The 25,401-nt window shown below is 41.5% G+C and overlaps 1 protein-coding gene and 1 long non-coding RNA gene across 4 annotated transcripts; one reads left to right on the top strand and one right to left on the bottom strand.

Moving 5' to 3' along the window:
• Position 1: 1 nt before the first annotated feature.
• LOC109904434 (DNA-directed RNA polymerase III subunit RPC7-like) lies at positions 2–13,286 on the top strand. Of its 3 annotated transcripts, none has more exons than XM_031788685.1 (8): positions 2–134; positions 959–1,101; positions 1,466–1,595; positions 2,246–2,314; positions 2,694–2,750; positions 6,383–6,453; positions 6,597–6,716; positions 7,564–13,286. In XM_031788685.1, exons 2-8 carry the CDS (start codon positions 982–984, stop codon positions 7,648–7,650), a joined length of 654 nt encoding a protein of 217 aa, XP_031644545.1. In that variant the 5' UTR covers positions 2–134; positions 959–981; the 3' UTR covers positions 7,651–13,286. The 3 variants fall into 3 exon arrangements, with proteins under 3 accessions (XP_031644545.1, XP_031644544.1, XP_031644546.1); XM_031788684.1 differs by lacking the exon at positions 2–134 and adding an exon at positions 442–564; XM_031788686.1 differs by lacking the exons at positions 2–134; positions 959–1,101 and adding an exon at positions 1,110–1,272.
• A 3,597-nt stretch (positions 13,287–16,883) lies between these two features.
• Positions 16,884–21,045, bottom strand: LOC109903566 (uncharacterized). Its single transcript, XR_002257051.2, has 2 exons — positions 20,678–21,045; positions 16,884–17,378 (listed from the first exon to the last, which is right to left on the bottom strand). It is a non-coding gene; the product is annotated as an uncharacterized LOC109903566 (long non-coding RNA).
• Between the last annotated feature and the right edge of the window lie 4,356 nt (positions 21,046–25,401).

Here is a 25,401-nt window from a genome sequence, read left to right as displayed (position 1 = left end):
GTGGAACTATTGCGCACAGAATGTGTTTCCTGAGACATTCAAATGCCGACGGAACACACGTGGACTCCAGTTGAAAACATCCGGCTGTCTGTGCACGTGTGGGCCTACTCGGAAATCAATTTTCATATTCTAAGGTATAATAAGCTATGTATGTGTCAAGAGGAAAAACAACATACGTATTATAACCTGCACTGTAGTTTATTAGAACGCTCAGCCTGCAAGCGTAATCGTCAGCTAGCAAACGTTGGCTACATCGCTATCAAGCCAGTGGATCTGGTTTGGGCTCTGCAGACTGCAGCATTTCTAACGTTACTACTAAGTTAGCTAGCCATTCAAGATATTTGGTTTTGGGGGAAAAAATAAGACATTTGGGTTCGATTCTGTTGGGCTTGGTTTTTATACTGTACGTTTCAGGGCTTGGCTCTATATTTTACGATCTCAACTGACACGTAGCTACGTGAAAAAGTATAATGTCATAGAACAGCTACGAAACATAGTTTGCTTGAATGCCAGACAATAATAGCTAGCAGGCTATGCAAACAAGCACAATGCTGCACTGGAGAGGTAACTGGCCGGCAGTTCAAATATCATAGCTAACTACTGTAGCTATATATTTTACTTAAGGCTAAGGATTTGGTGTAATCATGTGTGATATTAACTTTCCAGATTCCAAAACGATACAGAAGAGTCAGTAGAGCCAGGGTGAAGTGCGATAGCTAGCTAGCTTTCTTATTTTGTATGAACTTCCATGCTGTAATTGAGTGCTAGCTACCTAACGAACGGTATCTACCCAAAGTTAGCTAGTTAATGTTACTAGTTATCTGTAAACAAAGGTAAATTGGGAGCCTAGTGTTGGGAGCCCACTCCCAAATGCGAGTTAGATATCCACAATACTGGTTGCTATGTGTATTTGTTTGGCTACCTCTATCTGATTTTTTTTCTCCCACGATTCTTTCAGCATTTAGCAACATACCAATCCCCATGGCTGGAAGAGGCAGGGGTCGTGGAAGGGGACAGATGACCTTCAACCTGGAGGATGTGGGCATAGGAAGGGGGGACAGCCTGCCCCCCACCACCTTTAAGCCCTCACCCCTCTTCCCTGTGAGTGTGCACATGGAGTCAGGGCTTGTAACACAGACTGGACTCACCTTGCCACAATTGCTTATAGTGCTCTTGAGCATCACAAAATTAAAATAATGACTTATCTAATATTGCTAGTAATGTAATGCGTAAATGTTTTCTTTTTCTCTTCAAGGCAATTTTCTCTCTGAGGTACATGTACAGTATGATTTGTATGGACACTGTCTGGTTTAGACACATTATATAGCCTACCATCCTTTAAACAGTTTGCAGTATTATTAAATACTGTATAGTAATTTAAATCTAGTAACATGTTTGCTTAGTGCTAGTGTTATGGTGCGATAGCAACCCAGTCTCCTGATCTGTTCCCTCTCCTTAACCTCAGCCCATGCCAGTCCAGCCTGTGCCCCTACAGACAGGAGAGGAGGTGGAGTACATGCTTGCTCTGAAACAGGAGCTGAGGGCCGCCACCAAGACCCTGCCTTTCTACATCAGACGGGCTGCTCCCAAAAGAGGTAGAGTAAATGGCAATATCAGGATGATTTCAGCAACAACTAAGCGTGAGGCTAAACTGTTCTGCCATTTTGGTCCGATAGTTATCATGTTGTAGCAATTGAAGTGCACATGCACAGATACTCTATGATATTCGGTGAGTACATCGTCTTATATTGCGCTCAACTGCGGTGCTGCTCGTGGCAACGTCATATCGCAGAGTCTCAGTTTAAGGGGTGGAGAAATCATAGAATGTTATTAACCATGATTGAGCTAGCTTCCAAAGTTGTGTGGTTAATAGTATTGGTAAACTTTTAAAGAATGTTGCAAGCATTTGTTACGTCATTGGTGTGAATGAAGTGAAATAATATTTTTTGTCATAATTAAATAGGCTTCCCAAAGATTATATAATTGCTGTAATTAGTAGCCTGATTAACATGTAAACCAGATTGTAAGGGCAAGGCATGTAAATATTTAAATCAAACTGTTCTATTAGAGCATTCACAATAATTGTATTGTTGAATGCTTGTAAAAAAAAGTGCCCAGTTATGGCGGCTGTTATGTCAGACAAATGGTATAGAAGGTTTTGTAGTTGTGTTCTACAATTTTCCCTGGTTGGTATTATATGAATAGGAAATTGTTAGTTATAATCTTGCTGCTGTTTCCCATGTAGATGTCGATCGCTACTCTGATAAGTACCAGAGCGGAGAGCCCAAGGACAGCACCATCGAGTGGAGCCCAGGTGAGTGATGATTGGCTGGGGCTGGTTTGTGGAATTACAGACTGTAAGAATCTGCCCTCAACTGATCACAGAACAGTTGTCTCTTTTATGAACTATTTTGATCCCTGTACCACTTTCCTACTGCTAGTATTCTTCAGTGGCACCCCTAGCCTAGCCTGGGTCTGTCCTATTTCTGGTATTTTCTTTTGATGCAGTTTTGGTATATGTCCAGTTGATGGTGCCAGACAGTCAATTTCTTGTCTGAACTAATCTGATTTATAATCTTGTGCTGTGGTGTCATTATTCCTCATACTTTGAATGTGATGCATTTCTGGTGTGTTTTATGCAATGCGTATTTTCTATGGTAACGTGTTTCTCTTTTTTTATGGTTCTGTTTCAGACTGGAGCAGATTGCCTAAAGAGCTTTGCGTTAAAGTGAGACAACCTCGGGGTAAAAGTGAGTGCTTTATCTCAAGGACTTGTGTGTGGAAAGCCATGTATTGTTTTCAATTGAGATTTTTTTCTCAGATACTCAGTGAAATTTAATTTACTTAGCTACTTACTTTGGTTTGTGAATTCCTTGTGAGACATATGCCACGATTGAACTGATTCCAACCTCCTGTCAAGTCCCTAACCAGGTTTTGAGTTATGTGACGTCTGTAAGAATTTTGTTTTTAAGTTGAAACTTATTTATTGCATTTCTATACATTTCAATACATTTCTAGCCACCTGACTGACATAAGCGACTATTTACCAGTTGTTTGTCAACTGGTACTATTTACCAGTTGTGAGTCCGTTTTTGTTTGTTTGGGGGATGCCTGTAGACACGTCAGGAGTCGCGGGACGTTTTTAAAATAGTAATAATTTTAATAATTTTGTCTGGTATCGCGCAAACACACTGTCAGCAACAGTTCTTGTTGCCTACTTGAGCCGGCCTGTGGTGCGAGAGGGTGGAGTTAGCCTTTTGAGAGAGTGGTGAAAATGCTGCTAAAAAGGCAAATCTGGGGAACGCAGGCTAACATAACCAACAAACAACTGTTCTTGATTCCACTCATTCGCAAAGAGGCAGGCGCAATTAGAACTCTGTCAGATCAAAAATATAACTGTTCTGCGCTTTGATCAACGCTGGGAGCAATATTTAGATGTTGACCTGTAATTGATTTTCTTTGTGTACAAAAAAAAATATATATATATATATATATATACACACACATACAGTGGGGCAAAAAAGTATTTAGTCAGCCACCAATTGTGCAAGTTCTCCCACTTAAAAAGATGAGAGGCCTGTAATTTTCATCATAGGTACACTTCAACTATGACAGACAAAATTAGAAGAAGAAAAAAATCCAGAAAATCACATTGTAGAATTTTTTATGAATTTATTTGCAAATTATGGTGGAAAATAAGTATTTGGTCACCTACAAACAAGCAAGATTTCTGGCTCTCACAGACCTGTAACTTCTTCTTTAAGAGGCTCCTCTGTCCTCCACTCATTATCTGTATTAATGGCACCTGTTTGAACTTGTTATCAGTATAAAAGACACCTGTCCACAACCTCAAACAGTCACACTCCAAACTCCACTATGGCCAAGACCAAAGAGCTGTCAAAGGACACCAGAAACAAAATTGTAGACCTGCACCAGGCTGGGAAGACTGAATCTGCAATAGGTAAGCAGCTTGGTTTGAAGAAATCAACTGTGGGAGCAATTATTAGGAAATGGAAGACATACAAGACCACTGATAATCTCCCTCGATCTGGGGCTCCACGCAAGATCTCACCCCGTGGGGTCAAAATGATCACAAGAACGGTGAGCAGAACCACACGGGGGGGACATAGTGAATGACCTGCAGAGAGCTGGGACCAAAGTAACAAAGCCTACCATCAGTAACACACTACGCCGCCAGGGACTCAAATCCTGCAGTGCCGGACGTGTCCCCCTGCTTAAGCCAGTACATGTCCAGGCCAGTCTGAAGTTTGCTAGAGAGCATTTGGATGATCCAGAAGAAGATTGGGAGAATGTCATATGGTCAGATGAAACCAAAATATAACTTTTTGGTAAAAACTCAACTCGTCGTGTTTGGAGGACAAAGAATGCTGAGTTGCATCCAAAGAACACCATACCTACTGTGAAGCATGGGGGTGGAAACATCATGCTTTGGGGCTGTTTTTCTGCAAAGGGACAAGGACGACTGATCCGTGTAAAGGAAAGAATGAATAGGGCCATGTAAATGTGAGATTTTGAGTGAAAACCTTCCATCAGCAAGGGCATTGAAGATGAAACGTGGCTGGGTCTTTCAGCATGACAATGATCCCAAACACACCGCACGGGCAACAAAGGAGTGGCTTCGTAAGAAGCATTTCAAGATCCTGGAGTTGCCTAGCCAGTCTCCAGATCTCAACCCCATAGAAAATCTTTGGAGGGAGTTGAAAGTCAGTGTTGCCCAGCAACAGCCCCAAAACATCACTGCTCTAGAGGAGATCTGCATGGAGGAATGGGCCAAATACCAGCAACAGTGTGTGAAAACCTTGTGAAGACTTACAGAAAACGTTTGACCTCTGTCATTGCCAACAAAGGGTATGTAACAAAGTATTGAGAGAAACTTTTGTTACAGACCAAATACTTCTTTTCCACCATAATTTGCAAATAAATACATTTAAAATCCTACAATGTGATTTTCTGGATTTTTCTTTCTAATTCTGTCTGTCATAGTTGAAGTGTACCTATGATGAAAATTACAGGCCTCTCTCATCTTTTTAAGTGGGAGAATTTGCACAGTTGGTGGCTGACTAAATACTTTTTTGCCTCACTGTATACACGAAAACATACAGTACCAGCCAAAAGTTTGGACACACCTGCTCATTCAAGGGGTTTTCTTTATTTTTGCTCTTTTCTACATTGTAGAATAACACATGGAATCATGTAGCAACTAAAAAAGAACAAATCAAAATATATTTGAGATTCTTCAAAGTAGCCACCCTTTGCCTTGATGACAGCTTTGCACACTCTTGGCATTCTCTCAACCAGCTTCATGAGGAATGCTTTTCCAGCAGTCTTGAAGGAGTTCCCACATATGCTGAGCACTTGTTGGCTCCTTTTCCTTCACTCTGCAGTCCAACTCGTCCCAAACCATCTCAATTGGGTTGTGGTCAGGTGATTGTGGAGGCCAGGTCATCGGATGCATCACTCCATCACTCTCATTCTTGGTCAAATAGCCCTTACATAGCCTGGAGGTGTGTTTTGGGTCATTGTAGAGCAAATTATAGTCCCACTAAGCGCAAACCAGATGGGATGGCGTATCGCTGCAGAATGCTGTGGTAGCCATGCTAGTTAAGTCTGCCTTGAATTCTAAAGAAATCACCAACAGTGTAACCAGCAATGCACCATCACACCACCACCTCCATGCTTCACGTTGGGAACCACAGATGCAAAGATTATCCATTTACCTACTCTGCATCTCACAAGAAACAGAGGTTGGAACCAAAGGTCTCAAATTTGGATGTACCGATCCTGTGCAGGTGTTGTTACACTTGGTCTGCCACTGCGAGGACGATCAACTGTCCATCCTGTCTCCCTGTAGCGCTGTCTTGGGCGTCTCACAGCACGGACAATGCAATTTATTGTCCTGGCCACATTTGCAGTCCTCATGCCTCCTTGCAGCATGCCTATAGCACATTCACGCAGATGAGCAGGGACCCTGGGCATCTTTCTTTTGGTGTTTTTCAGAGTCAGTAGAAAGGCCTCTTTGGTATCCTAAGTTTTCATAACTGTGACCTTAATTGCCTACCGTCTGTAAGCTGTTAGTGTCTTAACGACCGTTCCACAGGTGCATGTTCATTAATTGTTTATGGTTCATTGAACAAGCATGGGACACAGTGTTTAAACCCTTCACAATGAAGATCTGTGAAGTTATTTGAATTTTTATTGAATTATCTTTGAATGACAGGGTCCTGAAAAAGGGACATTTCTTTTTTTGCTGAGTTTAGTTACGGCCATGCTTCTGTCCTGCTCCATTTGTTGCCACGTCAGTTCTGCTTTTTTTATTGAATTACTTTTAAGCTAACCTTCATGTTCCATTCTTGTCTTCTAGGACCCACACCTCAAGTTAAACGGACAAAGAAACCTCTTGTAGGAAAAGAGGAGATTCTCACCAAGCTAGAGGTAGGATATTACAGAAACGACTAACCTTTCTTCAAAAGGAGACTAGAGATCAGAAATACAAACCTTTTAGTTACTCCTAATTAGGGGCTAATATGCATGTACCCTGCCCTGGTTTTGATGTTTCTTGGAAACACACTCTTCAGACTCTTGAAAAGAAAGAAGAGGCGGTGAACTCTGAGGAAGAGCAGGACGAGGAGAAAAAGAAGACGAATGAGGAAGAAGAACAGGCAGATGAAGAGGACTATGAGGAAGACTTTGAAGAGGTAAGGGGTAATGGCGACTGATGAGGTCCGTCACATTTTATACCTTGTTCCACTTTGAATCTGATTGTTACGGTCAGATATTTAGTCGTAAAATATATTGTGAAATGCCAGTGAAGATAATGGTTGGTGAGTAAAGCTAATGCTAACAACGCAAATTTATCGTAATAGCTACTTAAAAGCTATTTACAAAATAAAAAAAGGTGCATAAATGGTGTCTAAGGTGTGTTTAGGCTCTGTAAAATCCTCACCTTCTAATCACAAGTTTGTTAGCTGGTAACAGCCATCTTTTGGTCAATAAAAGATGAAAATAAAGATATTGCCGGGCACATTGGCCAACAGCTAATACCCTGATGAGATGCATATCTTCTGTAAGTCACCATGGCTATGCATGGAGATTGGTTCAGGTTGTCCTTTTTAATCTTCTGTCCGCTCTTCCTGTCTGTCTTGCCACATTCTATCAACTGGGTCCGGCCTTCAAAGTTTCCCGTGCCATTGAGTTTGTGACAGACACATCTGTATTTATGCAGGCCATAAGTTTTCTACGGTGTTTTGCTAGATTAATCTCCCCAAAAGAATACTGACAGAAATGTTATACAAGTTCACAAAGGAGGAATATTTAGATGAAGTAAGATGCCTTCTTCCTCTAATGTATGGTTGAATAGCTATGTCAAACATGCTAAAAACAGCGCAAATCAAACTAGCTAGCTACTATACTAAGGAGCCACAGACAAGTGGAAAAATGAAAAAGATGTTGACAAGCCAGTGGACCGGGGAGCCATTGTTCACTTGGTAGGCTATCATTCCTCCTTGCATAGCTCAATAATCATCATCATCATCTGTGTTCCAGGATACCGACTACATCATGTCTTACTTTGACAATGGAGAGGAGTTTGGAGGGGACAGTGACGACAACATGGACGAAGCCACTTACTGAGAGACCGTAAGAGTGTTGATAACACTGAATAGACAAAAGGAGACGGCTTTGAGTTATCCTCCCTGCGGACATAGTTACAGTATTCTAATTACTTGTGGAGTCATTGGCCATGGGAAGAAAGACATTGACCGGTATAGTCTAAAACATGGAAAGAACAATATGCTGCTATGTGATAACCTAGATCCAAGACATGGAAGATGGTGACTGCTGGTGAATACAGTGGCTCAATGTAGACATCTAGAGAGAATAGTCAGACATTTTATTATTGTGTGTGGTGATTTAAAGTGCCAAAGATCCTAACTAGTCATGCTGACTGTTCCCCTTTCTTCAGCTATGTTGAGGTAGTAATGGGAGCTGAAGTATTTACAGGATATTGATGCCTTTTATAACTTTAACGGATTTGATGGTTTTAATTAACACGTACAATTGCAGCAGTCTATGGTTTTTAAAGTAAAGACGTGTTTTAGAGAGGTATTTTAGCTTTTGTAATTCCTTGGTGTAAGTCTCTTTTAAGTGTATACGACAATCAAATGTTGGCTAAGACATTGAAAACAATAGTTGCAATCCCCCCAAAAAATGGTGTGTATTCTTTTTAAATATTTTTTTCCTGTAATGTAAAATTATGTTATGCAAGTTGACAATTTGAAATAGTTGAATTTGAGTCTAAATACATTTTATAGCTCCAGAGTAAATATTTGTATCAACCAACCAGCAGATGGCATATTACTCCAAGGTAAATCAGGTGTGGTGTATTTTCACTGTGTTTAGTTGGTAGGTTATGCAGTTGACAAAAAAAGTTATTCACCATTGCCAATTTAAAAGGAGCAGGGATGGAATTGGGTGTGAACGTGTGTAAACTCATGACATGTTAAAAGTGTTTTTTCAGCCAACTTCCTGGTAATTTATAGTGGTAAGCTCCCAGAATGTTTTTTACTGTTTTTTTTATTCTACCCGTTAAAGGGAGTGATCCTCCATTTCCTTGAACAGCTTTTAACATCCTGCCGTCCAAGGTGAAAAGACAACCCTTAAAATGTAAGCCTAGTCTAGGGCAGAAAGTTTACATTGCGTGACTAGCTTTGAAAAACATGCTTCTTTTTTTTTTACTCTGAATATCAGTCCTGTAAGTCTTCTGCTTTTTAACCATTTGATTTTGAGAAATTCTATATCTAAACAACATCAATCACACTCAAACGAGGTGGGTAGCCTCAAGGTTAAAGCGTTTGTCCAGTAACTGAAAGGTCACTGGTTTGAATCTCAAGGCAGACAAGGCGAAAAATCTGACTCATTGCCCTTGAGCAAGGCACTTGACCCTAATTGCTCTAGGGGCACTAGAAAATAGTGACCCACTCCCTGCGGGTGACTCACGGGGGAGTTGGGATATGCAAATAACACACTTGTGAGTAACAACAAATATAATCACCCCACAAATAATTATTATTATTAAAAAAAGTGCATTATGCACTTGTGTGATTCATTATCATCCTCACACAGTCTGCTAGACCTGATCCAGACTAGCCTACTGCAGGTGAACTCCATCTCCTCTGCTGCTGGGTGTAAGTCAAGGTGGTCTACCAAATGCCAAAGTTTTTCTTTGGTATTTGTGTTTAAGCCAAAGCACTTGTCACGTCATACACGTATGCACACGTGTTGCCTTACATGTTGACATGTTCCCTCTGTGGTTCCCTCATTAGAGCACATCTAAACTATGGAGAAATACACTGAGTGTACCAAACATTAGGAACACCATCCTAATATTGATTTGCACCCCCCCTTTTTTGCCCTCAAAACCGCCTCAATTCATCGCGGCATGGACTCTACAACGTGTCGAAAGCGTTCCACAGGGATGCTGGCCCATGTTGACTCCAATGCTTCCCACAGTTGTTTCAAGTTGGCTAGATGGCCTTTGGGTGGTGAACCATTCTTGATCCACACAGGAAACTGTTGAGTGTGGAAAAACCCAGCAGTGTTGCAGTTCTCGACACAAACCGTTACGCCTGGCACCTACTACCCTAGCCCGTTCATAGGCACTTCCATTTATTTATTTTTGCACATTGCACACATACACAATCCCTGTCTCAAGGCTTAAAAATCCTTCTTTAACTTGTCTCCTCCCCTTGATCTAACCTGATTTGAAATGGATTTAACAAGTGACGTTAATAAGAGATCATAATTTCACCCGGTCAGTCTGTCTTAATGTTTTGTATGCTCAGTGTATGTTTTCATCTAGTTGCTAAGGGAAATGATACCCATTGCTACTGTGTCGGGAGTTAGTCCTGGGGTTAGTTCCTTTTTAGGAACAGAAAACTGTGTAGTCAGCATAGGCTGTGCACAACAAATCAACTGCTTGTGTGTGCATAGCCCCTGGCTGCTTTTTAAAGGGATACTTTGTGATTTTGTCAATGAGGCCCTTAATCTACTTCCCCAGAGTCAGACGAGCTAGTGCATGCCATTGTATTGCAAATGTTTTGGGTGTGGAATTAAATGTTTACAGTAGGCCTACTCTATCTAAAGGCACGGGAAAGACATGTAAACAGCACAGCTTCCTCAGATATGTGTGTGAACTAACCAGTTGAGCAACACGTTGCTTCATGTCAGGTCAACGTTGTTTGCCTTACATTGTATTGCCTATGGTTTTGTGGTTTAGGCTGAGGTAAGGAGTACTGTTCCTCCAAAGTAATAGTTGCTGCAGTCTTTATTGCTTTCAGTTCAAGTTATCTAGTGTCACATCTTCTGAAAAGTGAGTAATATTATGTGCTGAACAAAAGTATAAACGTAACCGACATCAGTGGTTTAATGCTCACCTTCGTTGGCCACTGGCACGCTGGAGAAGTGTGTTCTTCAACTGTACCGGGCAGATGGCGTTGCGTGGGCGAGCGGTTTTCTGATGTCAACGTTGTGAACAGAGTGCCCCATGGTGGCGGTGGGGTTATGGTATGGGCAGGCATAAGCTATGGATAACAAACACAATTGCAGTTTTAATACACAGAGATACCGTGACGAAATTCTGAGGCCCATCCTTGCCATTCCTCCTCCGCCATCACCTCATGTTTCGGCATGATAATGCACGGCCCCATGTCGCAAGGATCTGTACACAATTCCTAGAAGCTGAAAATGTCCCTTGTCTTCCATGGCCCACATACTCACCAGACATGTCACCCGTTGAGCATGTTTGGGATGCTTTGGATCGACGTGTACGACAGCGCGTTCCAGTTCCCACCAATATCCAGAAACTTCGCACAGCCATTGAAAAGGAGTGGGACAATCAACAGCCTGATCAACTCTATGCAAAGGCCAGTATCTGGTCACACCAGATACTGACTGGTTTTCTGATACACACTCCTATTTTTTAAGGTATCTGACTGTGACCTACAGATGTATATCTGTATACCCAGTCATGTGAAATCCCTAGATTAGGGCCTAATGAATTTATCAATTGACTGATATCCTTATATTAACTAACAAAGTAAAATCTTTGGAGTAACCCCTCCCCTAATTGGAGTTATCTGTTGCTTAGGGGAAAACAAAGTAAAAATATTTTTTTAAGTTAAATCTTTGAAATTGTTGCATATTGAGTTTATATTTTTGTTTAGTGTAGGATGAGTTTCACAACAGCATGTAGCAAATGTTCTCCTTTGCATACACAGATCTAACCCCTGGCAAAGATGTCCCCTCCTGTTGTTGTCAACTCAACTTATAGAGCTTGAGTGTTCTTGTCATTCATGAGTTCAGTATCTGAGCCACAGCCATTGGTAAACAAAGTCAAAGCTCAGTGGGCCTTACTATACATGGTGGCAGCCCCGCCCACTGTCACATATACAGAAAGAGTGGAGGCCACGGTGCTCCTCTGTCGGTCAGTCACACCACCATGAGTTCTGTTTACAGACCTGCATACCTCACTTGCTCTTCTTGCCAAATGACTCCTACATCGTGTTTTTCTTCCTGAGGGAAGACGGTATACTGTACATGCGTGGCCCACACACAGTTTTGTTCTGTACACTATGCGGCATGGGTATTTCTAAAACAACATGCAATGGTGAAAATGTTATTCTTACGTAAAACTCCTATGATCTCCACTGAGTTGGTAGTGCAATTATAATACTGCTGGGGATTAAACGGTTCTCATTTTGGACTCATGTACAGTACCAGTCGAAAGTTTGGACACCTACTCATTCAAGGGTTTTTCTTAATTTTTCTTATTTTCTACATTGTAGAATAATAGTGAAGATATCAAAATGATGAAATAACACACATTGAATCATGTAGTAAACAAAAAAGTGTTTAACAAATCCAAATATTTTATATTTCAAACTAGCGACTGCCTTGATGACAGCTTTGCACACTCTTGGCATTCTCTCAACCAACTTCACCTGGAATGCATTTCATTTAACAGATGTGCCTTGTTAAAAGTTAATTTGTGGAATTTCTTTCCTTAATGCATTTGAGCCAATCAGTTGTGTTGTGACAAGGTAGGGGTGGTATACAGAACATAGCCCTATTTGGTAAAAGACCAAGTACAAATATGTATTTTATTTAACTGGCAAGTCAGTTAAATGATTTAACCTACATAGACGAGGACATGTAAACAAACAGCTTCTTGACTGATTCTGAAGAGTTGGTCAACAAAATCACAGAATACTCCTTCAAAACAAGGTTGTGTTCATTTGGCACCATACAGAAGAAAACATCCTGAAATAGGGAGAGAATGCCTTGGTCGAGGGCAAGGCATTTTAGTTTTAAGTTGCAACCTGGACTTATTCACCACACACCTTCCATGGGTATCCCACTGGAATCGAGCCATGCTGCTCCCCATGAATCAAGACCATGGGACGTAACCAGAGAGGATTCTACTGTCTAATTTACAGCTCTTGACAGCCCCTACATTTTAACTGCTCGCAAGAATATCAGCCTTATGGAGTGGCCTGTGGCCATAGTACTGGCACCTACACAAGACAGTTTTTACAATGCGGCACACTTATTTCTTTGTCTACGACCTTGTGTTTGAACAGTGTATAGGTTAGTCCCTGTTGACCTCTTATGTCCCCTACCATGCTGGTCATTTTGTCAGCAGGATCGTGTTTACTGTAAGTGTGAAAGTGGTATTGCGGGTTAGCCTTCTGTTAATGGTGGGAGAGAACATAACCAGAAGATGATGTTTCCTCTACTGAAACCTTTTGGGTGGATGGGTCTCTACAGAGAAAAGGAACTCTTAGAAAAATAGACTCACACATCAGAGTTGTGTGTAGGGACAAGCACTGGAAAGTGGCACAAGCTGGAGTGTGATAGTGCAAAGTTGATCTTTTTGTCATTGTGGTTTCCCGAGGATATGGCCCCACCATCCTCACAGCGGCAGTATACTCTTCTGAACTATGTTCAAAACATTTCATAGGAGAGGAGCTTGTTGTTTCTCTCTCTTTCACCTGCCAACCATTGAAACGGTGGGGTTACCCAACACATGTTGCTCTTTCTTTATTTGAAGTAATAACCATCATATGTCATCAAAAGAAATGCATTGCATTCACTACAATGTCTGTAGATATGGCTGTACAAGGACGAAGGAGCATCCAACTCTAACGGTAGTTGTGAGGTTCACTTGAATGGTGCATATTGTTACATTAAAAGAAGTTTGTTATTGTGTCCTTTTTTCTCCTTCATGTTTCTTCCAGGCCCTTCATTCTGCAGGGCCTTCCACCATATGTTTGTGTGTGCATGGCAGTGTGTGCATTTGTACATAAGCTACCTTCAACTTTATGGTGGTTAGAGTGACTGTCTCTATGGTATAGAGTTAAACAGTGGGCACAGACTGTCAAGGGCAATCCAATGTGTGTGTGTTTATTTGTTTTTTGCTTGCTAGTTTGTTTGAAGCTAAAGCCATATGAAAGACCTACATGAAATCTTGGACAACATGAAAAGACACGCTGTTTGTGTACCTCCTAAGGCAACACATTGTAGTAGTGACAGAAACTGAGACTACACCGTGCCAGAGCAAGAGTTGTTTGAATGTATGGTATCATATCTATTGGCCTAATCACATGCTCAGTGTTTATATATCAAACCCCGATCATTAGGCCTACAGTACTTTGGTGTAATTAGCTACTTCAACTATTTCAACACAATTGTTTGGTCCTGGTAGTAGACGATACCTCATTGTGTTTACAATGACACACAAAAAAACTAAACGTAATTACGAGGGAAATAAAGTTAGGCATTTCCAGTAACAGAATATCTTTACATTTGCATTACTTATTTGAAATGGAAATTGACTCAGCCCTGATTAAGGTTAAATGTTTGGTTTCCAAAGTAACCTTTTGGTTCTAGGCTAGTTCTGCAATGTTTGCCTGTCAGGGGTTTAGCTTTCTGCCTGGCTGACCCAGCTGAGTTCTGCTAAGTAACACAAGCGGGTTAGGTTCCCAAGCACCTGTCACGCTTGGAGGAGCTCATCACTAATCAATAAGATTGTTGCCTTGAATACCCTCCTCTATATCCACTGTGTTGAGAGACTAGCTTTGACCAAGGTAGGTGCGGTTTGTTACCATGGTAAAAACAGTGAAGATGTATGTATGTTTGCCCATATTCTCAACCATAAGGTCCATAGTAGAGTTTTGATATGTCCAAGGATGGCGTGTTAGTGTAACATTAGCACCTTTGCTCCCTAGTGCCTGTACTTTCCAAGATTTCTCAGTCAGGTCAAGTGCACAGACTCACACGTGCGCAGCTAGTCTCGCAGCTCATTCTCTGGCTCTGAGAGGCTCTTTTCACAGGTGGCCATCCAATAAAACCACCCTCTTTGAGCCACCGCTGGTCATCCAATCAGGGCCCCGCAATTATCCAAGCGCTGGCACTGATCCAATTGGATGCTTCTTTCACCATTGAAGGGTAAGCCGGTCCTGGTAGCATGCGGGATAACCGGATGGGCTTATCCGATTTTATCCTTCTCATTCTACGTCATCACCCCCAGGTCACCAAGTTCTGACCCCGTCCTTCAGGTGACACCGCATGGCGCAGGTTACCGCCCCACTGCCAAATCGAGCCAGGTGAAAGTAGAGGATGGAAGAGGAGGTACTTATAGGACCAGTGCTAGACTTTGCTTTAATCCAAAGTCGGAAAGATTAGAACGCAGTAAGTAAAAAAGAGGATTTGACCAATGAGAATGAAGAGGGTGCACATGTCACAACTTCCCATGGTGTCACAACAGACTGGGGGAGAGCTGATCAGAAGGAGAGAGGAAGAGGACAACAGGAATATTACAGCAAGGTGATCCCTGTGAAGTGTGCCCAAACCTACGTTTACTGACGCCATAGTGTAGATTCATGCTTCTCTGGTCTGTTGATGAATCTCTTCTTCCCTAATCTAGCGGCAGGAATAGGGAAAACAGGTTAAAACAGCCGTGATTGTCCGCTGGACCATTACTACCCTTTTCCGAGCCTCGTAAGAATCAATTTAATGAGGCTCTTATTTATGTCCTAAAGGACTGACATACTATTGCAGTTCTGTGGCTGTGAACTATGAATTCAGCTTTCAGCCATTCCTATAGGAAGGGAGTATTACAGGGTAACCGAGAGCCGTTACTCTGTGCTAGAACTCCTGACCTCTTAGTTATGAGCCCTACATCCCACATCTCAGGCCACAGGCTGACTCAAATCTCTAACACGGCGCTTGAAATATGAGGTCTTCCACTTTGGCCACATCAATGTTATCACCGTATGGCCCCGGAGCAACAGCTCCAAATGACACCAGTCAATTTTGTGCCGTTAATTGTTTGATCCTCTTTCTAACTGAGGAGAGAAACTGGTGGGTATTGTCTTTTTTATATGGTGAATCAAATCTAAGTGTTTACAGAGAGCTACTTGCTTGTCAAGAGGCATCAGTCTCATTTCCATATCAACTTCAAGTTTTGCTGTCTCTTATGTCATGGCTTCAAAAAAGATCAATCTGAAGTGAAGTTTTGTGTGGCTGACAAAAAAGTATCTCTTGTTTGGTATATTTGGCTCAGCCAATGTCTTTTCAGTCTTGTAATTGGTTTAAAACAAAACAGAAAACCGTGACCTCTTGCTGTTTTATGAACATAGCCACTGGTGATTAACACAGGTTCCCTCCTACTTTACCTCTCTTACTCTGAGATAAACTCATCTAAATCTAGGATTTATCAGGTTCTCGCGAAAGCCATCAAGCCACAGTTGGATTATAATGTTTATGTCCTGTAATCGTTTTATGCTGATAAGGGAGCATATGTGGTCTTTTCTTGCTGAGGCTGACCCTTTTTTCCTCCGTTAATTCGGTGTGGCGTGTCTCCTGACTCCCACAAGACTCCCAGCCTACAAAACACTTCCTGTTTCACCCACAGAACAGAACAAGCTATTCGACAGTGTTTCCAGTCCGGATGGACCCTGACTGTGGGAGGGTCTGCATTAGACATCCTCTGTTTGTTCGTTTTACAGCTATCGCTTCCTCACAACTTCCTCTGAAATGGGCTTGCTACCCTGAGACTGCATGCTCTTATTATTTCAACAAACAAAGTGTTAGTGTTTCACTCTTACAAAGGTATCAGTAAATATTAAATATATTTCTAATCAAATACCTCGTTGTAATAAACGGGGCATATGATGTAAAACCGGTTTCACACTTTCCCTTTTCTCTGTTTTTCATGTTTCCTCTGTTTTGGATATCTAATAACAAATGTATTTTCTTTCTCGGTTATTATATTACTATGTTGTACTGATCCAGTATCTTACTTACTATATTTTCAACATCAAAGGTAATGTTCTTTATGGAGGAATCACTGATCCGATGAAGCCCTTGTCCCCCAGTTCTCATGATGACCTTTAAACTTCCTGGATTCAACCAATTACTGTATGCTCTAAACAGTCTGCCATGGGAACAGCCTGTGGCCTGGGACAGCTAACGCAAGAGACACTTTGTTGAAGCCCTACCAGCTGTCAACACTTCCTATGTGGGTGCATGTGGGCCCTCGATAGGACTTGATAGCAGTGTACTTCCACAAGAGCAGCAGATCACTGAACTCTAACGCTTATGAATGAGGAAGTTAATGCTGACGTTAGGTCTATGCCTTATAGGTAGCGATATCAGGGCACTACATTATATATAATCTATAGTGCTGTGTATTGCGTAGTCATTTGAACTCATTGGCATATTGTACCTTTTGTGGTGGATCTGGACATTTCACATTGCTGTAGTGTTATGAATGTTATGTACTGGATGTAGGACTAAGCTAAAGGAACATTACATGTCATCTTTAATCGGAAATGACTAGAAGTACAATGATATCGACAGAATCGTAACTGTACTTTGAAGGGCAGACCTCTGAAGATGATTGTGCCGTTGTTTTTTGAAGGGTTGTTGCATTGCAAAGTGAAGCACACTCCATCTTATCCAACCAAACTCAAAAGCAGTTTACAGCCATTGGTATCAGAGAGCCTATGCAATATCCATGACAACAAAGCAGGCCATAGCCATTTAAATTATTTTGGATGAGAACATAGAGAAACAAAACAACAATATGCTGAAATCTAGTATTTAGCCATAACACAGTACGATACTCGGAACAAGCCAAGGTCAGTAGTGTGTGGCTAAAGTGATTGGTTTTCTTCCATCCTTGGGGAGGATTCCAGTTTTTCTTCTCTGATGTCCTTCCATACAGAACAAAGACTCAGAAGCTGCATCTTAGCAGCATCCACCTGGACAAATCTGTATCCTTCTGCATCCTGAAACACCTGTAATGTAATGCAATCATTCAAACAAATTGAAGTATAGTCTACCCCTTTTCTGTTTACTTGTTTCCTCAAATGGCTCTTTCAAGACATATACCTCCTTCAATTACACTTGTGCAGAACAGAGGCATGGGACTCCCTGGTCTGTTTCTCTGGCGTCCAGCCAAAACCCTCCATGCTCTGTATCCTCTTTATTCCTTTCATTAAAGCGTCTCTAAGAGGGCCAATCTGTGATATATCGTCATTCGGTTCCTTTGCCAAGCCCGTGTCAACAAGTTGACACTGAGACAGCGCAACCCTAACCCATGGTGAGACGGTGGGGACATCCATGCTCCGTATTGCCACAACCAGCAGAGCTCAACAGGCCGTGATTGATGCTATTATTAGCCTAGGGTAGAGGGACCGTGTTATGGTATAGTGAGAAGGGCATTTCCCTGCAAGGCATTGCAGCTGCATCGTTACATTTACGTTTAGGGGTAATGGAACTCTCTGGCACATGCAATGCTGTTTAGAGCTTAAAGATGTCCATTGAAATTTTACTGTTGAAAAGTGATATCCCATGTATAAATACAGTAAAGTATGCACATTAAAGGGTAAAGAAAATATGTTTTTGAGCAAAATAGTTTTTTTTAGACACAGCTGCAAACTTCAACTTTTTGCTATGTCATGAGGATACCTGGACCACCTATTGAGATGGGCCTTTTGTTAAGTAAATCATTTTTTTTTTTTCACCTTTATTTAACCAGGTAGGCAAGTTGAGAACAAGTTCTCATTTACAATTGCGACCTGGCCAAGATAAAGCAAAGCAGTTCGACACATACAACAACACAGAGTTACACATGGAGTAAAACAAACACAGTCAATAATACAGTAGAAACAAGTCTATATACGATGTGAGCAAATTTTATTTATTTTTATTTTACCTTTTATTTAACTAGGCAAGTCAGTTAAGAACAAATTCTTATTTTCAATGACGGCCTGTCGTTCTGTTCAGGGGCAGAACGACAGATTTGTACCTTGTCAGCTCAGGGGTTTGAACTTGCAACCTTACTAGTCCAACGCTCTAACCACTAGGCTACCCTGCCGTCCCAAGGGAGGTAAAGGCAAAAAAAAGGCCATGGTGGCAAAGTAAATACAATATAGCAAGTAAAACACTGGAATGGTAGATTTGCAGTGGAAGAATGTGCAAAGTAGAAATAAAAATAATGGGGTGCAAATGAGCTAAATAAATTAAATAAATACAGTAGATAAAGAAGTAGTTGTTTGGGCTAAATTATAGATGGGCTATGTACAGGTGCAGTAATCTGTGAGCTGCTCTGACAGCTGGTGCTTAAAGCTAGTGAGGGAGATAAGTGTTTCCAGTTTCAGAGATTTTGTAATTCATTCCAGTCATTGGCAGCAGAGAACTGGAAGGAGAGGCGGCCAAAGAAAGAATTGGTTTTGGGGGTGACCAGAGACATATACCTGCTGGAGCGCGTGCTACAGGTGGGTGATGCTATGGTGACCGGCGAGCTGAGATAAGGGGGGACTTTACCTAGCAGGGTCTTGTAGATGACATGGAGCCAGTGGGTTTGGCGACGAGTATGAAGCGAGGACCAGCCAACGAGAGCGTACAGGTCGCAATGGTGGGTAGTATATGGGGCTTTGGTGACAAAACGGATGGCCCTGTGATAGACTGCATCCAATTTGTTGAGTAGGGTATTGGAGGCTATTTTGTAAATGACATCGCCGAAGTCGAGGATTGGTAGGATGGTCAGTTTTACAAGGGTATGTTTGGCAGCATGAGTGAAGGATGATTTGTTGCGAAATAGGAAGCCAATTCTAGATTTAACTTTGGATTGGGATGTTTGATGTGGGTCTGGAAGGAGAGTTTACAGTCTAACCAGACACCTAGGTATTTGTAGTTGTCCACGTATTTTAAGTCAGAGCCGTCCAGAGTAGTGATGTTGGACAGGCGGGCAGGTGCAGGCAGTGATCGGTTGAATAGCATGCATTTAGTTTTACTTGTATTTAAGAGCAATTGGAGGCCACAGAAGGAGAGTTGTATGGCATTGAAGCTTGCCTGGAGGGTTGTTAACACAGTGTCCAAAGAAGGGCCAGAAGTATACAGAATGGTGTCGTCTGCGTAGAGGTGGATCAGAGACTCACCAGCAGCAAGAGCGACATCATTGATGTATACAGAGAAGAGAGTTGGTCCAAGAATTGAACCCTTTGGCACCCCCATAGAGACTGCCAGAGGTCTAGACAAGAGACACACTGAACTCTATCAGAGAAGTAGTTGGTGAACCATGCGAGGTTCAGGTGATAAATGAGCTGAAAAAGAGACTGGAGTATGACTTTAAAGGGGTAGTTTACTCCAAAATCATAGTTTGTCAGACATCTAGAGATCTTTTAATGTGGTGTATTTCCAGGATATCTCTATTTTCTAAGTCCTCTATTATGGAGATCCAGCTATCGGTATGTGACTCAATCCCAAATGAATGGAAAAGGCCATTGAAATGCAGTTGCATTACAGTTGACTGCCGTGTTTTGCAACCCTATCAACAATCAAGCAATACAGTGAGTCATTATCAGATACCTAGTGTGGAGCAGCACTTTACGAGGGGAGTTAACCTCGTGGTGTCTCTTGTTTTGATCTCTTTCGCCTGGTATGCTGAAGCTTCAGGTAAACAGCACATTCCGATCCCTCGCAGAGTGTGGGATGGATGTGTTTGCTCAGCCTCACTCTGCGTGCCTCTGCATGTCCACAAACACACATGTGCACTCATAGACCACATGCACGCACAACGCACACACACACACACACTCTTTCCCTTTCTGTGTACATTCGTCAACGATCTTTCCCATGACGTTTTGATTCTATCTTCTAATTGTCTTAAAGGAGCACCAAGTGTTTTTCACACATTTGCACAGTCTGAACAGAGTATTCAGGTCATTGATAGGCTTACTGTATCTCTGTATGTATACTGTATTTTACTGTGCAGAGCAGTGGACTTTACTCTTTCTGTCATGCCCTGGCCATAGAGAGGCTTTTATTCTCTATTTTGGTTAGGCCAGGATGTGACTAGAGTCTGCATTCTAGTTTCTTTATTTCTATGTTTTGGCCGGGTATGGTTCTCAATCAAGGACAGCTGTCTATCGTTGTCTCTGATTGGGAATCATACCTAGGCAGCCTTTTTCACACTTGTGTTTTGTGGGTAGTTGTTTTCTGTATAGTTTATGCACTTTACAGAACTGTTTCGGTTTTCCCTCGTTTATTTTGTTCAAGTGTTTTGTGACCAAATAAAATCATGAACACTTACCACGCTGCGCTTTGGTCCAATCCTCATTACGATGAGAGCCGTGACACTTTCATTACTATGATCCAGAAAATGGGTGATAATAGCCGGTTAATCCCAGACTTGGATTAAGACTAGTCTAGTTTAGTCCTGGACTAAAAAACATATCTAGAAATTCTCCAATTAACTTTTTAGTCCAGGACTAGGCTTAATCTGTGTCCGTGCGAAACTGTCCCTAAAGAGTTTAACCTGGCATGTAGCTACAGATTATGTCTGTGTGTTGTGGGCGGAATAGCAGGTACTTTCTCTTCTTTCAGCAGAGAGCATGTACATGACCCCATTTGAGACATGTGACCACAGTATCTCAAATTCCACCAGCCCACATCCTGCTTATATCTTTCACCAGTCCTTGTGTTGTGTTTTGTCTTTTACAGTTTTTCTGTGTTAGCTGATCAAATTGATTTTACGCAGCCTGTGTCTCATGTCTATGTGTAAGTCAGTACAGTCCTTGACCATGAAAGTACCTTCTATCTGCGGTAAACAAAGAAGACGTCAAAGAAGACATTAGTTTAGTGCTCCGGGAAGTAGTGGTTCAAAACGTGCAAATGTAAGGTAAAAGTGGATGACGTGAAAGAGATGTCACTAGATTTGTTGAAACAATATATTATGTTAACTTTAGTGGCGTATGCAGACTTGTTTATGTAACTATTTAACTGTATGATTTCCACACCCCTTCAGAGCGAAAAGAGACATGTGGTCAAGGGATTCCTCACCCTCATGACTTGAGTGAACATCTTGTCTCCCTCTTCATTAAACTCCATTTTGCCATGGAAGGTCACACAGAATAGAAAAAAAACTTGACCGTCTAAATTCAACCTAACAGTTTGATAATTTGTTTTTCATGTGTTCCCTTCTAGGTTAAGCTCTCTCCTGTTTAACCTCTAGCGTCGAGCAATCCCATATCCGGGAGCGTAATCATAGCCTCAAGCTCATTACCATAACGCAACATTTCCTATTCATGAAAATCGCAAATGAAATGAAATAAATATATTCAAACACAAGCTTAGCCTTTTGTTAACAACACTGTCATCTCAGATTTTCTAAATATGCTTTTCAACCAAAGCTACACAAGAATTTGTGTAAGATTATTGATAGCCTAGCATAGCATTAAGCCTAGCATTCAGCAGGCAACATTTTCACAAAAACAAGAAAAGCATTCAAATAAAATAATTTACCTTTGAAGAACTTCGGATGTTTTCAATGACGAGACTCTTAGTTAGATAGCAAATGTTCATTTTTTTCAAGAAAAAGACTGGAAAATGCAGTCACTTACAACGCCAAACTTTTTTTCCAAATTAGCTCCATAATATCGACAGAAACATGGCAAACGTTTAGAATCAATCCTCAAGGTGTTTTTCACATATATATTCGATAATCTATCAGTGGTGGCAGTTGGCTTCTCATCAGAAGCAAACGGAAAAATACTGCAGCTGGAGATTACGCAATAATTGCGACGGAGGACACCAAGCCGACCACCTGGTAGATGTAGTCTCTTATGGTCAATCTTCCAATGATATGCCTACAAATACGTCACAAATGCTGCAGACACCTTGGGGAACACGTAAGCTGACTCCTAGCTCCTTCACAGCCATATAAGGAGTCATTGGCATGAGGCAGTTTTAAAAAATGCGGCACTTCCTGATTGGATTTTTATCTGGGTTTTTTCTGTAACATCAGTTCTGTGGCACTCACAGACAATATCTTTGCAGTTTTGGAAACGTCAGAGTGTTTTCTTTCCAAAGCTCTCAATTATATGCATAGTCAAGCATCTTTTCGTGACAAAATATCTTGTTTAAAACGGGAATGTTTTTCATCCAAAAATTAAAATAGCGCCCCCTATATCCAAGAAGTTAAACAGAAGACTCATAGCAAAACAGTCTAGGCCGGGATTCAATCAAAGATCACTTCCTTGATGTTCACAGAGATCGGATTCACATTGAGAGAACGCTGTGGATATCGGCTCAAGCGTAAAATACCTTGAAGTGCACTTTTGAATCCCGGCCTAAGGAGGAGTCAAATCTTAACTGGCGTGTTTGGAGTAATTATTTAACATTTTATGCTTCAGAATTGACTACAGTGGGTACAGTCAAATAAATGGGCAATGGCATAGTTTGGGTTTCAGACAAGTTCCGTGTTATGCCATAGATAGGTTGGTTGTTTAGCACAGACAGGGTTGGCTTAGATTGTTTGCAACATATATTACTGAAAACATAAATAAGTTTGCACGATGAGCACTTGTCTCTCAAATACATTGTTACAGTTGTTGGTTAGCTAGCTAGCTAGCGAATTTTCGCCATATATGTGACATCAGTCAAAACACCTCAGTCAAGACATGGTATATCAACAACAAGATAGTCTAGCTGAAACGAGCCACCTATGATTCCCCACATGGCAGCTTCTTTTCATTGTTGCTAGCTATTTTGCCATCCAGAATCACAACAACACATGTCCTTCTGCCCCATTAAAAAGCGCACATTGTTTTCATGACGTTGTCAGCTAACCTGTCTAGGAAGAGCATAGGCTAGAAGACTCAGCCCATTTAACTGACACGTGTTCCCACTCAATCATGGAAGATGTAGGTCAGTGACTGAGTTATGTGGACGCCACCAATGTAACTTCTACCCAGGGGAGATAGGGAGATTGGAGTGGGGCCCAGGGGTGTAGTGCCATAAGAGTGTGGGAACAGGGATTGATGTAGCAAAATTCACTGGGAACCAGATAAACCAGTGTTTCACATGTACTGTAGCAAAATTCAATGGGAACCAGATAAACCAGTGTTTCACAAGAATGAAAGAAATGGGAAGAAATATTTAGTAACCTTTTAGTAGTGCACATTGAGTGGAGGGGGAAGAGATTTCTAGCACACCTTGTTCTTCAGGTCCAGTCCATTTGAAGTTGGGCTCCAACGTAGGAATCGGGAGCTCACTCTTAAAACAAAGTTAGTCAGTCATTAGTGGTATGAGGGAGGCCCTGGAGAAAGCCTCTCTTCTAAAAAAAGTACTGTCTCAAGACCAGAGCCTGAACTGAACTGCCTGCAGGGGATGCTTACATGCACTCCTCGCATGGCAGCCGCATGCACATGCCCTTCAGCCAATCAGAGAGCGAGTGATAGCGCCTGTCGGCCAATGGGGGTTCTCATTTTTGTTGAGGATAAGCAGAGAGGAAAAGACTGAGTTCATCTCAAGCGAGGGCCTGTTGTACTATAGCAAATGTTTTGAAGGTCATAAACATTATCTCACCTCATAGAGTATGTGATGAGTTTATTTGATACAGGCTATTAGATTCTTCTAAAACAATATAACCTTCACCTTCATGTTTAAATCCACTTTTAACCTGTGATATATTCACATTTTAGCACATTTCCTATGTCGGAGTCAGACTGGGCTATACTGGGAATGAAAGGATCCCATGCTTGCATAAGAGAAAGACAGTTACCCTATACTGGCGCTTCTGTGACTCTAGTTATCTAATGCCTGTGTCAACTTAGTTAACGAAACTGGATTGACAAAATGTTGGTCAAGTTAACATTCACCTATTCATCAAATATCTTGTGTGTCATGTAGTCTACATACAGTAGGACTACCTCACTCATTTGTCCGGCAAATTGTTATAGGTGAAAAAGGTGTGAGGGGTAGTCTCGGGTCTGTATTTAGAATGGTCAATAGTCAAACTTGTCGAACAGGACTGTGATGTAATGTAAAGCCAGCACGCCAAGTAAGCCTTTGCATTTTTCCGGACATGCTCTCCCTTGGGAACATGAAAGAGAAAGGCACAGAAAGGAAGACTGCAAAGTTTGATGAGAGATTTTAGAGACAGAAATTGTTTGCCCGGCCAGTGTGATGGCTTATGGCGTTCTTTCACAGACCAGGCTTCATTGTTATCTTACATATAATTTTTACTCACACACGCTCTACCCCTCTTTTTACAATAAATATGTTAAATATTTGTACAAATATATCAGTCTTTTACATGAATCTATTTTAAACCATGTTATATTAAAATATATTGTGTGCCCTGGTTTTATGGAGGTCTTTTAGCGGTCACTAAGCCTAATAGTTGTAAAAGCAGGTCTATAATTGATCAGAGATGCTTTTTGTTTCCTTTAGCAGCTAGCTAACACATGGTGGCCTGGATTCTCTCAACCAGCTATAATAAAAGTAGAACAGAGAGGAGGAGGAGGAGGAGAGAAGAGACAAAGGCTTACTTGACTCAGGCCTCTTAGAACAGAAACAGGAAATCCACAAGTGGGAGGGCAAGGGTGTCTGATGCAGGGTGTGGTGAACACGTGCTGACTGAATGGTAGCCCTCGTGAACAACCGATATGACCAATCGCAATGTGAGTGATCAAGTGGCTGAGCCAATGAGAAGCCCAAAAAAAGAAACCAGAGAGTGTGAATACTGAGTTGAGTATAATGGTTTCATACCATCAGAGGGTTTTCTGTGATGAGACAATACTCAAATTTAGAACAAGGGCAGGATAGTCTGTTGCAATGTTGTGCATATTTGCGGAAAGGAAAGTTAGAACACATCTTCCAATCCAGGGGATGGTAACATGATCTTGTTTTTCCTTTTTGATGATGAACAAAAGTTGACATGAGGCTTATTTCCAAAGCTATTCAGAAAGTGAATAGAATTACAGAGAATCATTATTGTAATTTGTGTTAACTGGGTGTCATCCTGGCAAATCT

Source organism: Oncorhynchus kisutch, linkage group LG14 (assembly GCF_002021735.2).
Source record: "Oncorhynchus kisutch isolate 150728-3 linkage group LG14, Okis_V2, whole genome shotgun sequence".
Lineage (NCBI taxonomy): Eukaryota > Metazoa > Chordata > Actinopteri > Salmoniformes > Salmonidae > Oncorhynchus > Oncorhynchus kisutch.
This window is presented reverse-complemented; position numbering and strand designations above follow the sequence as displayed.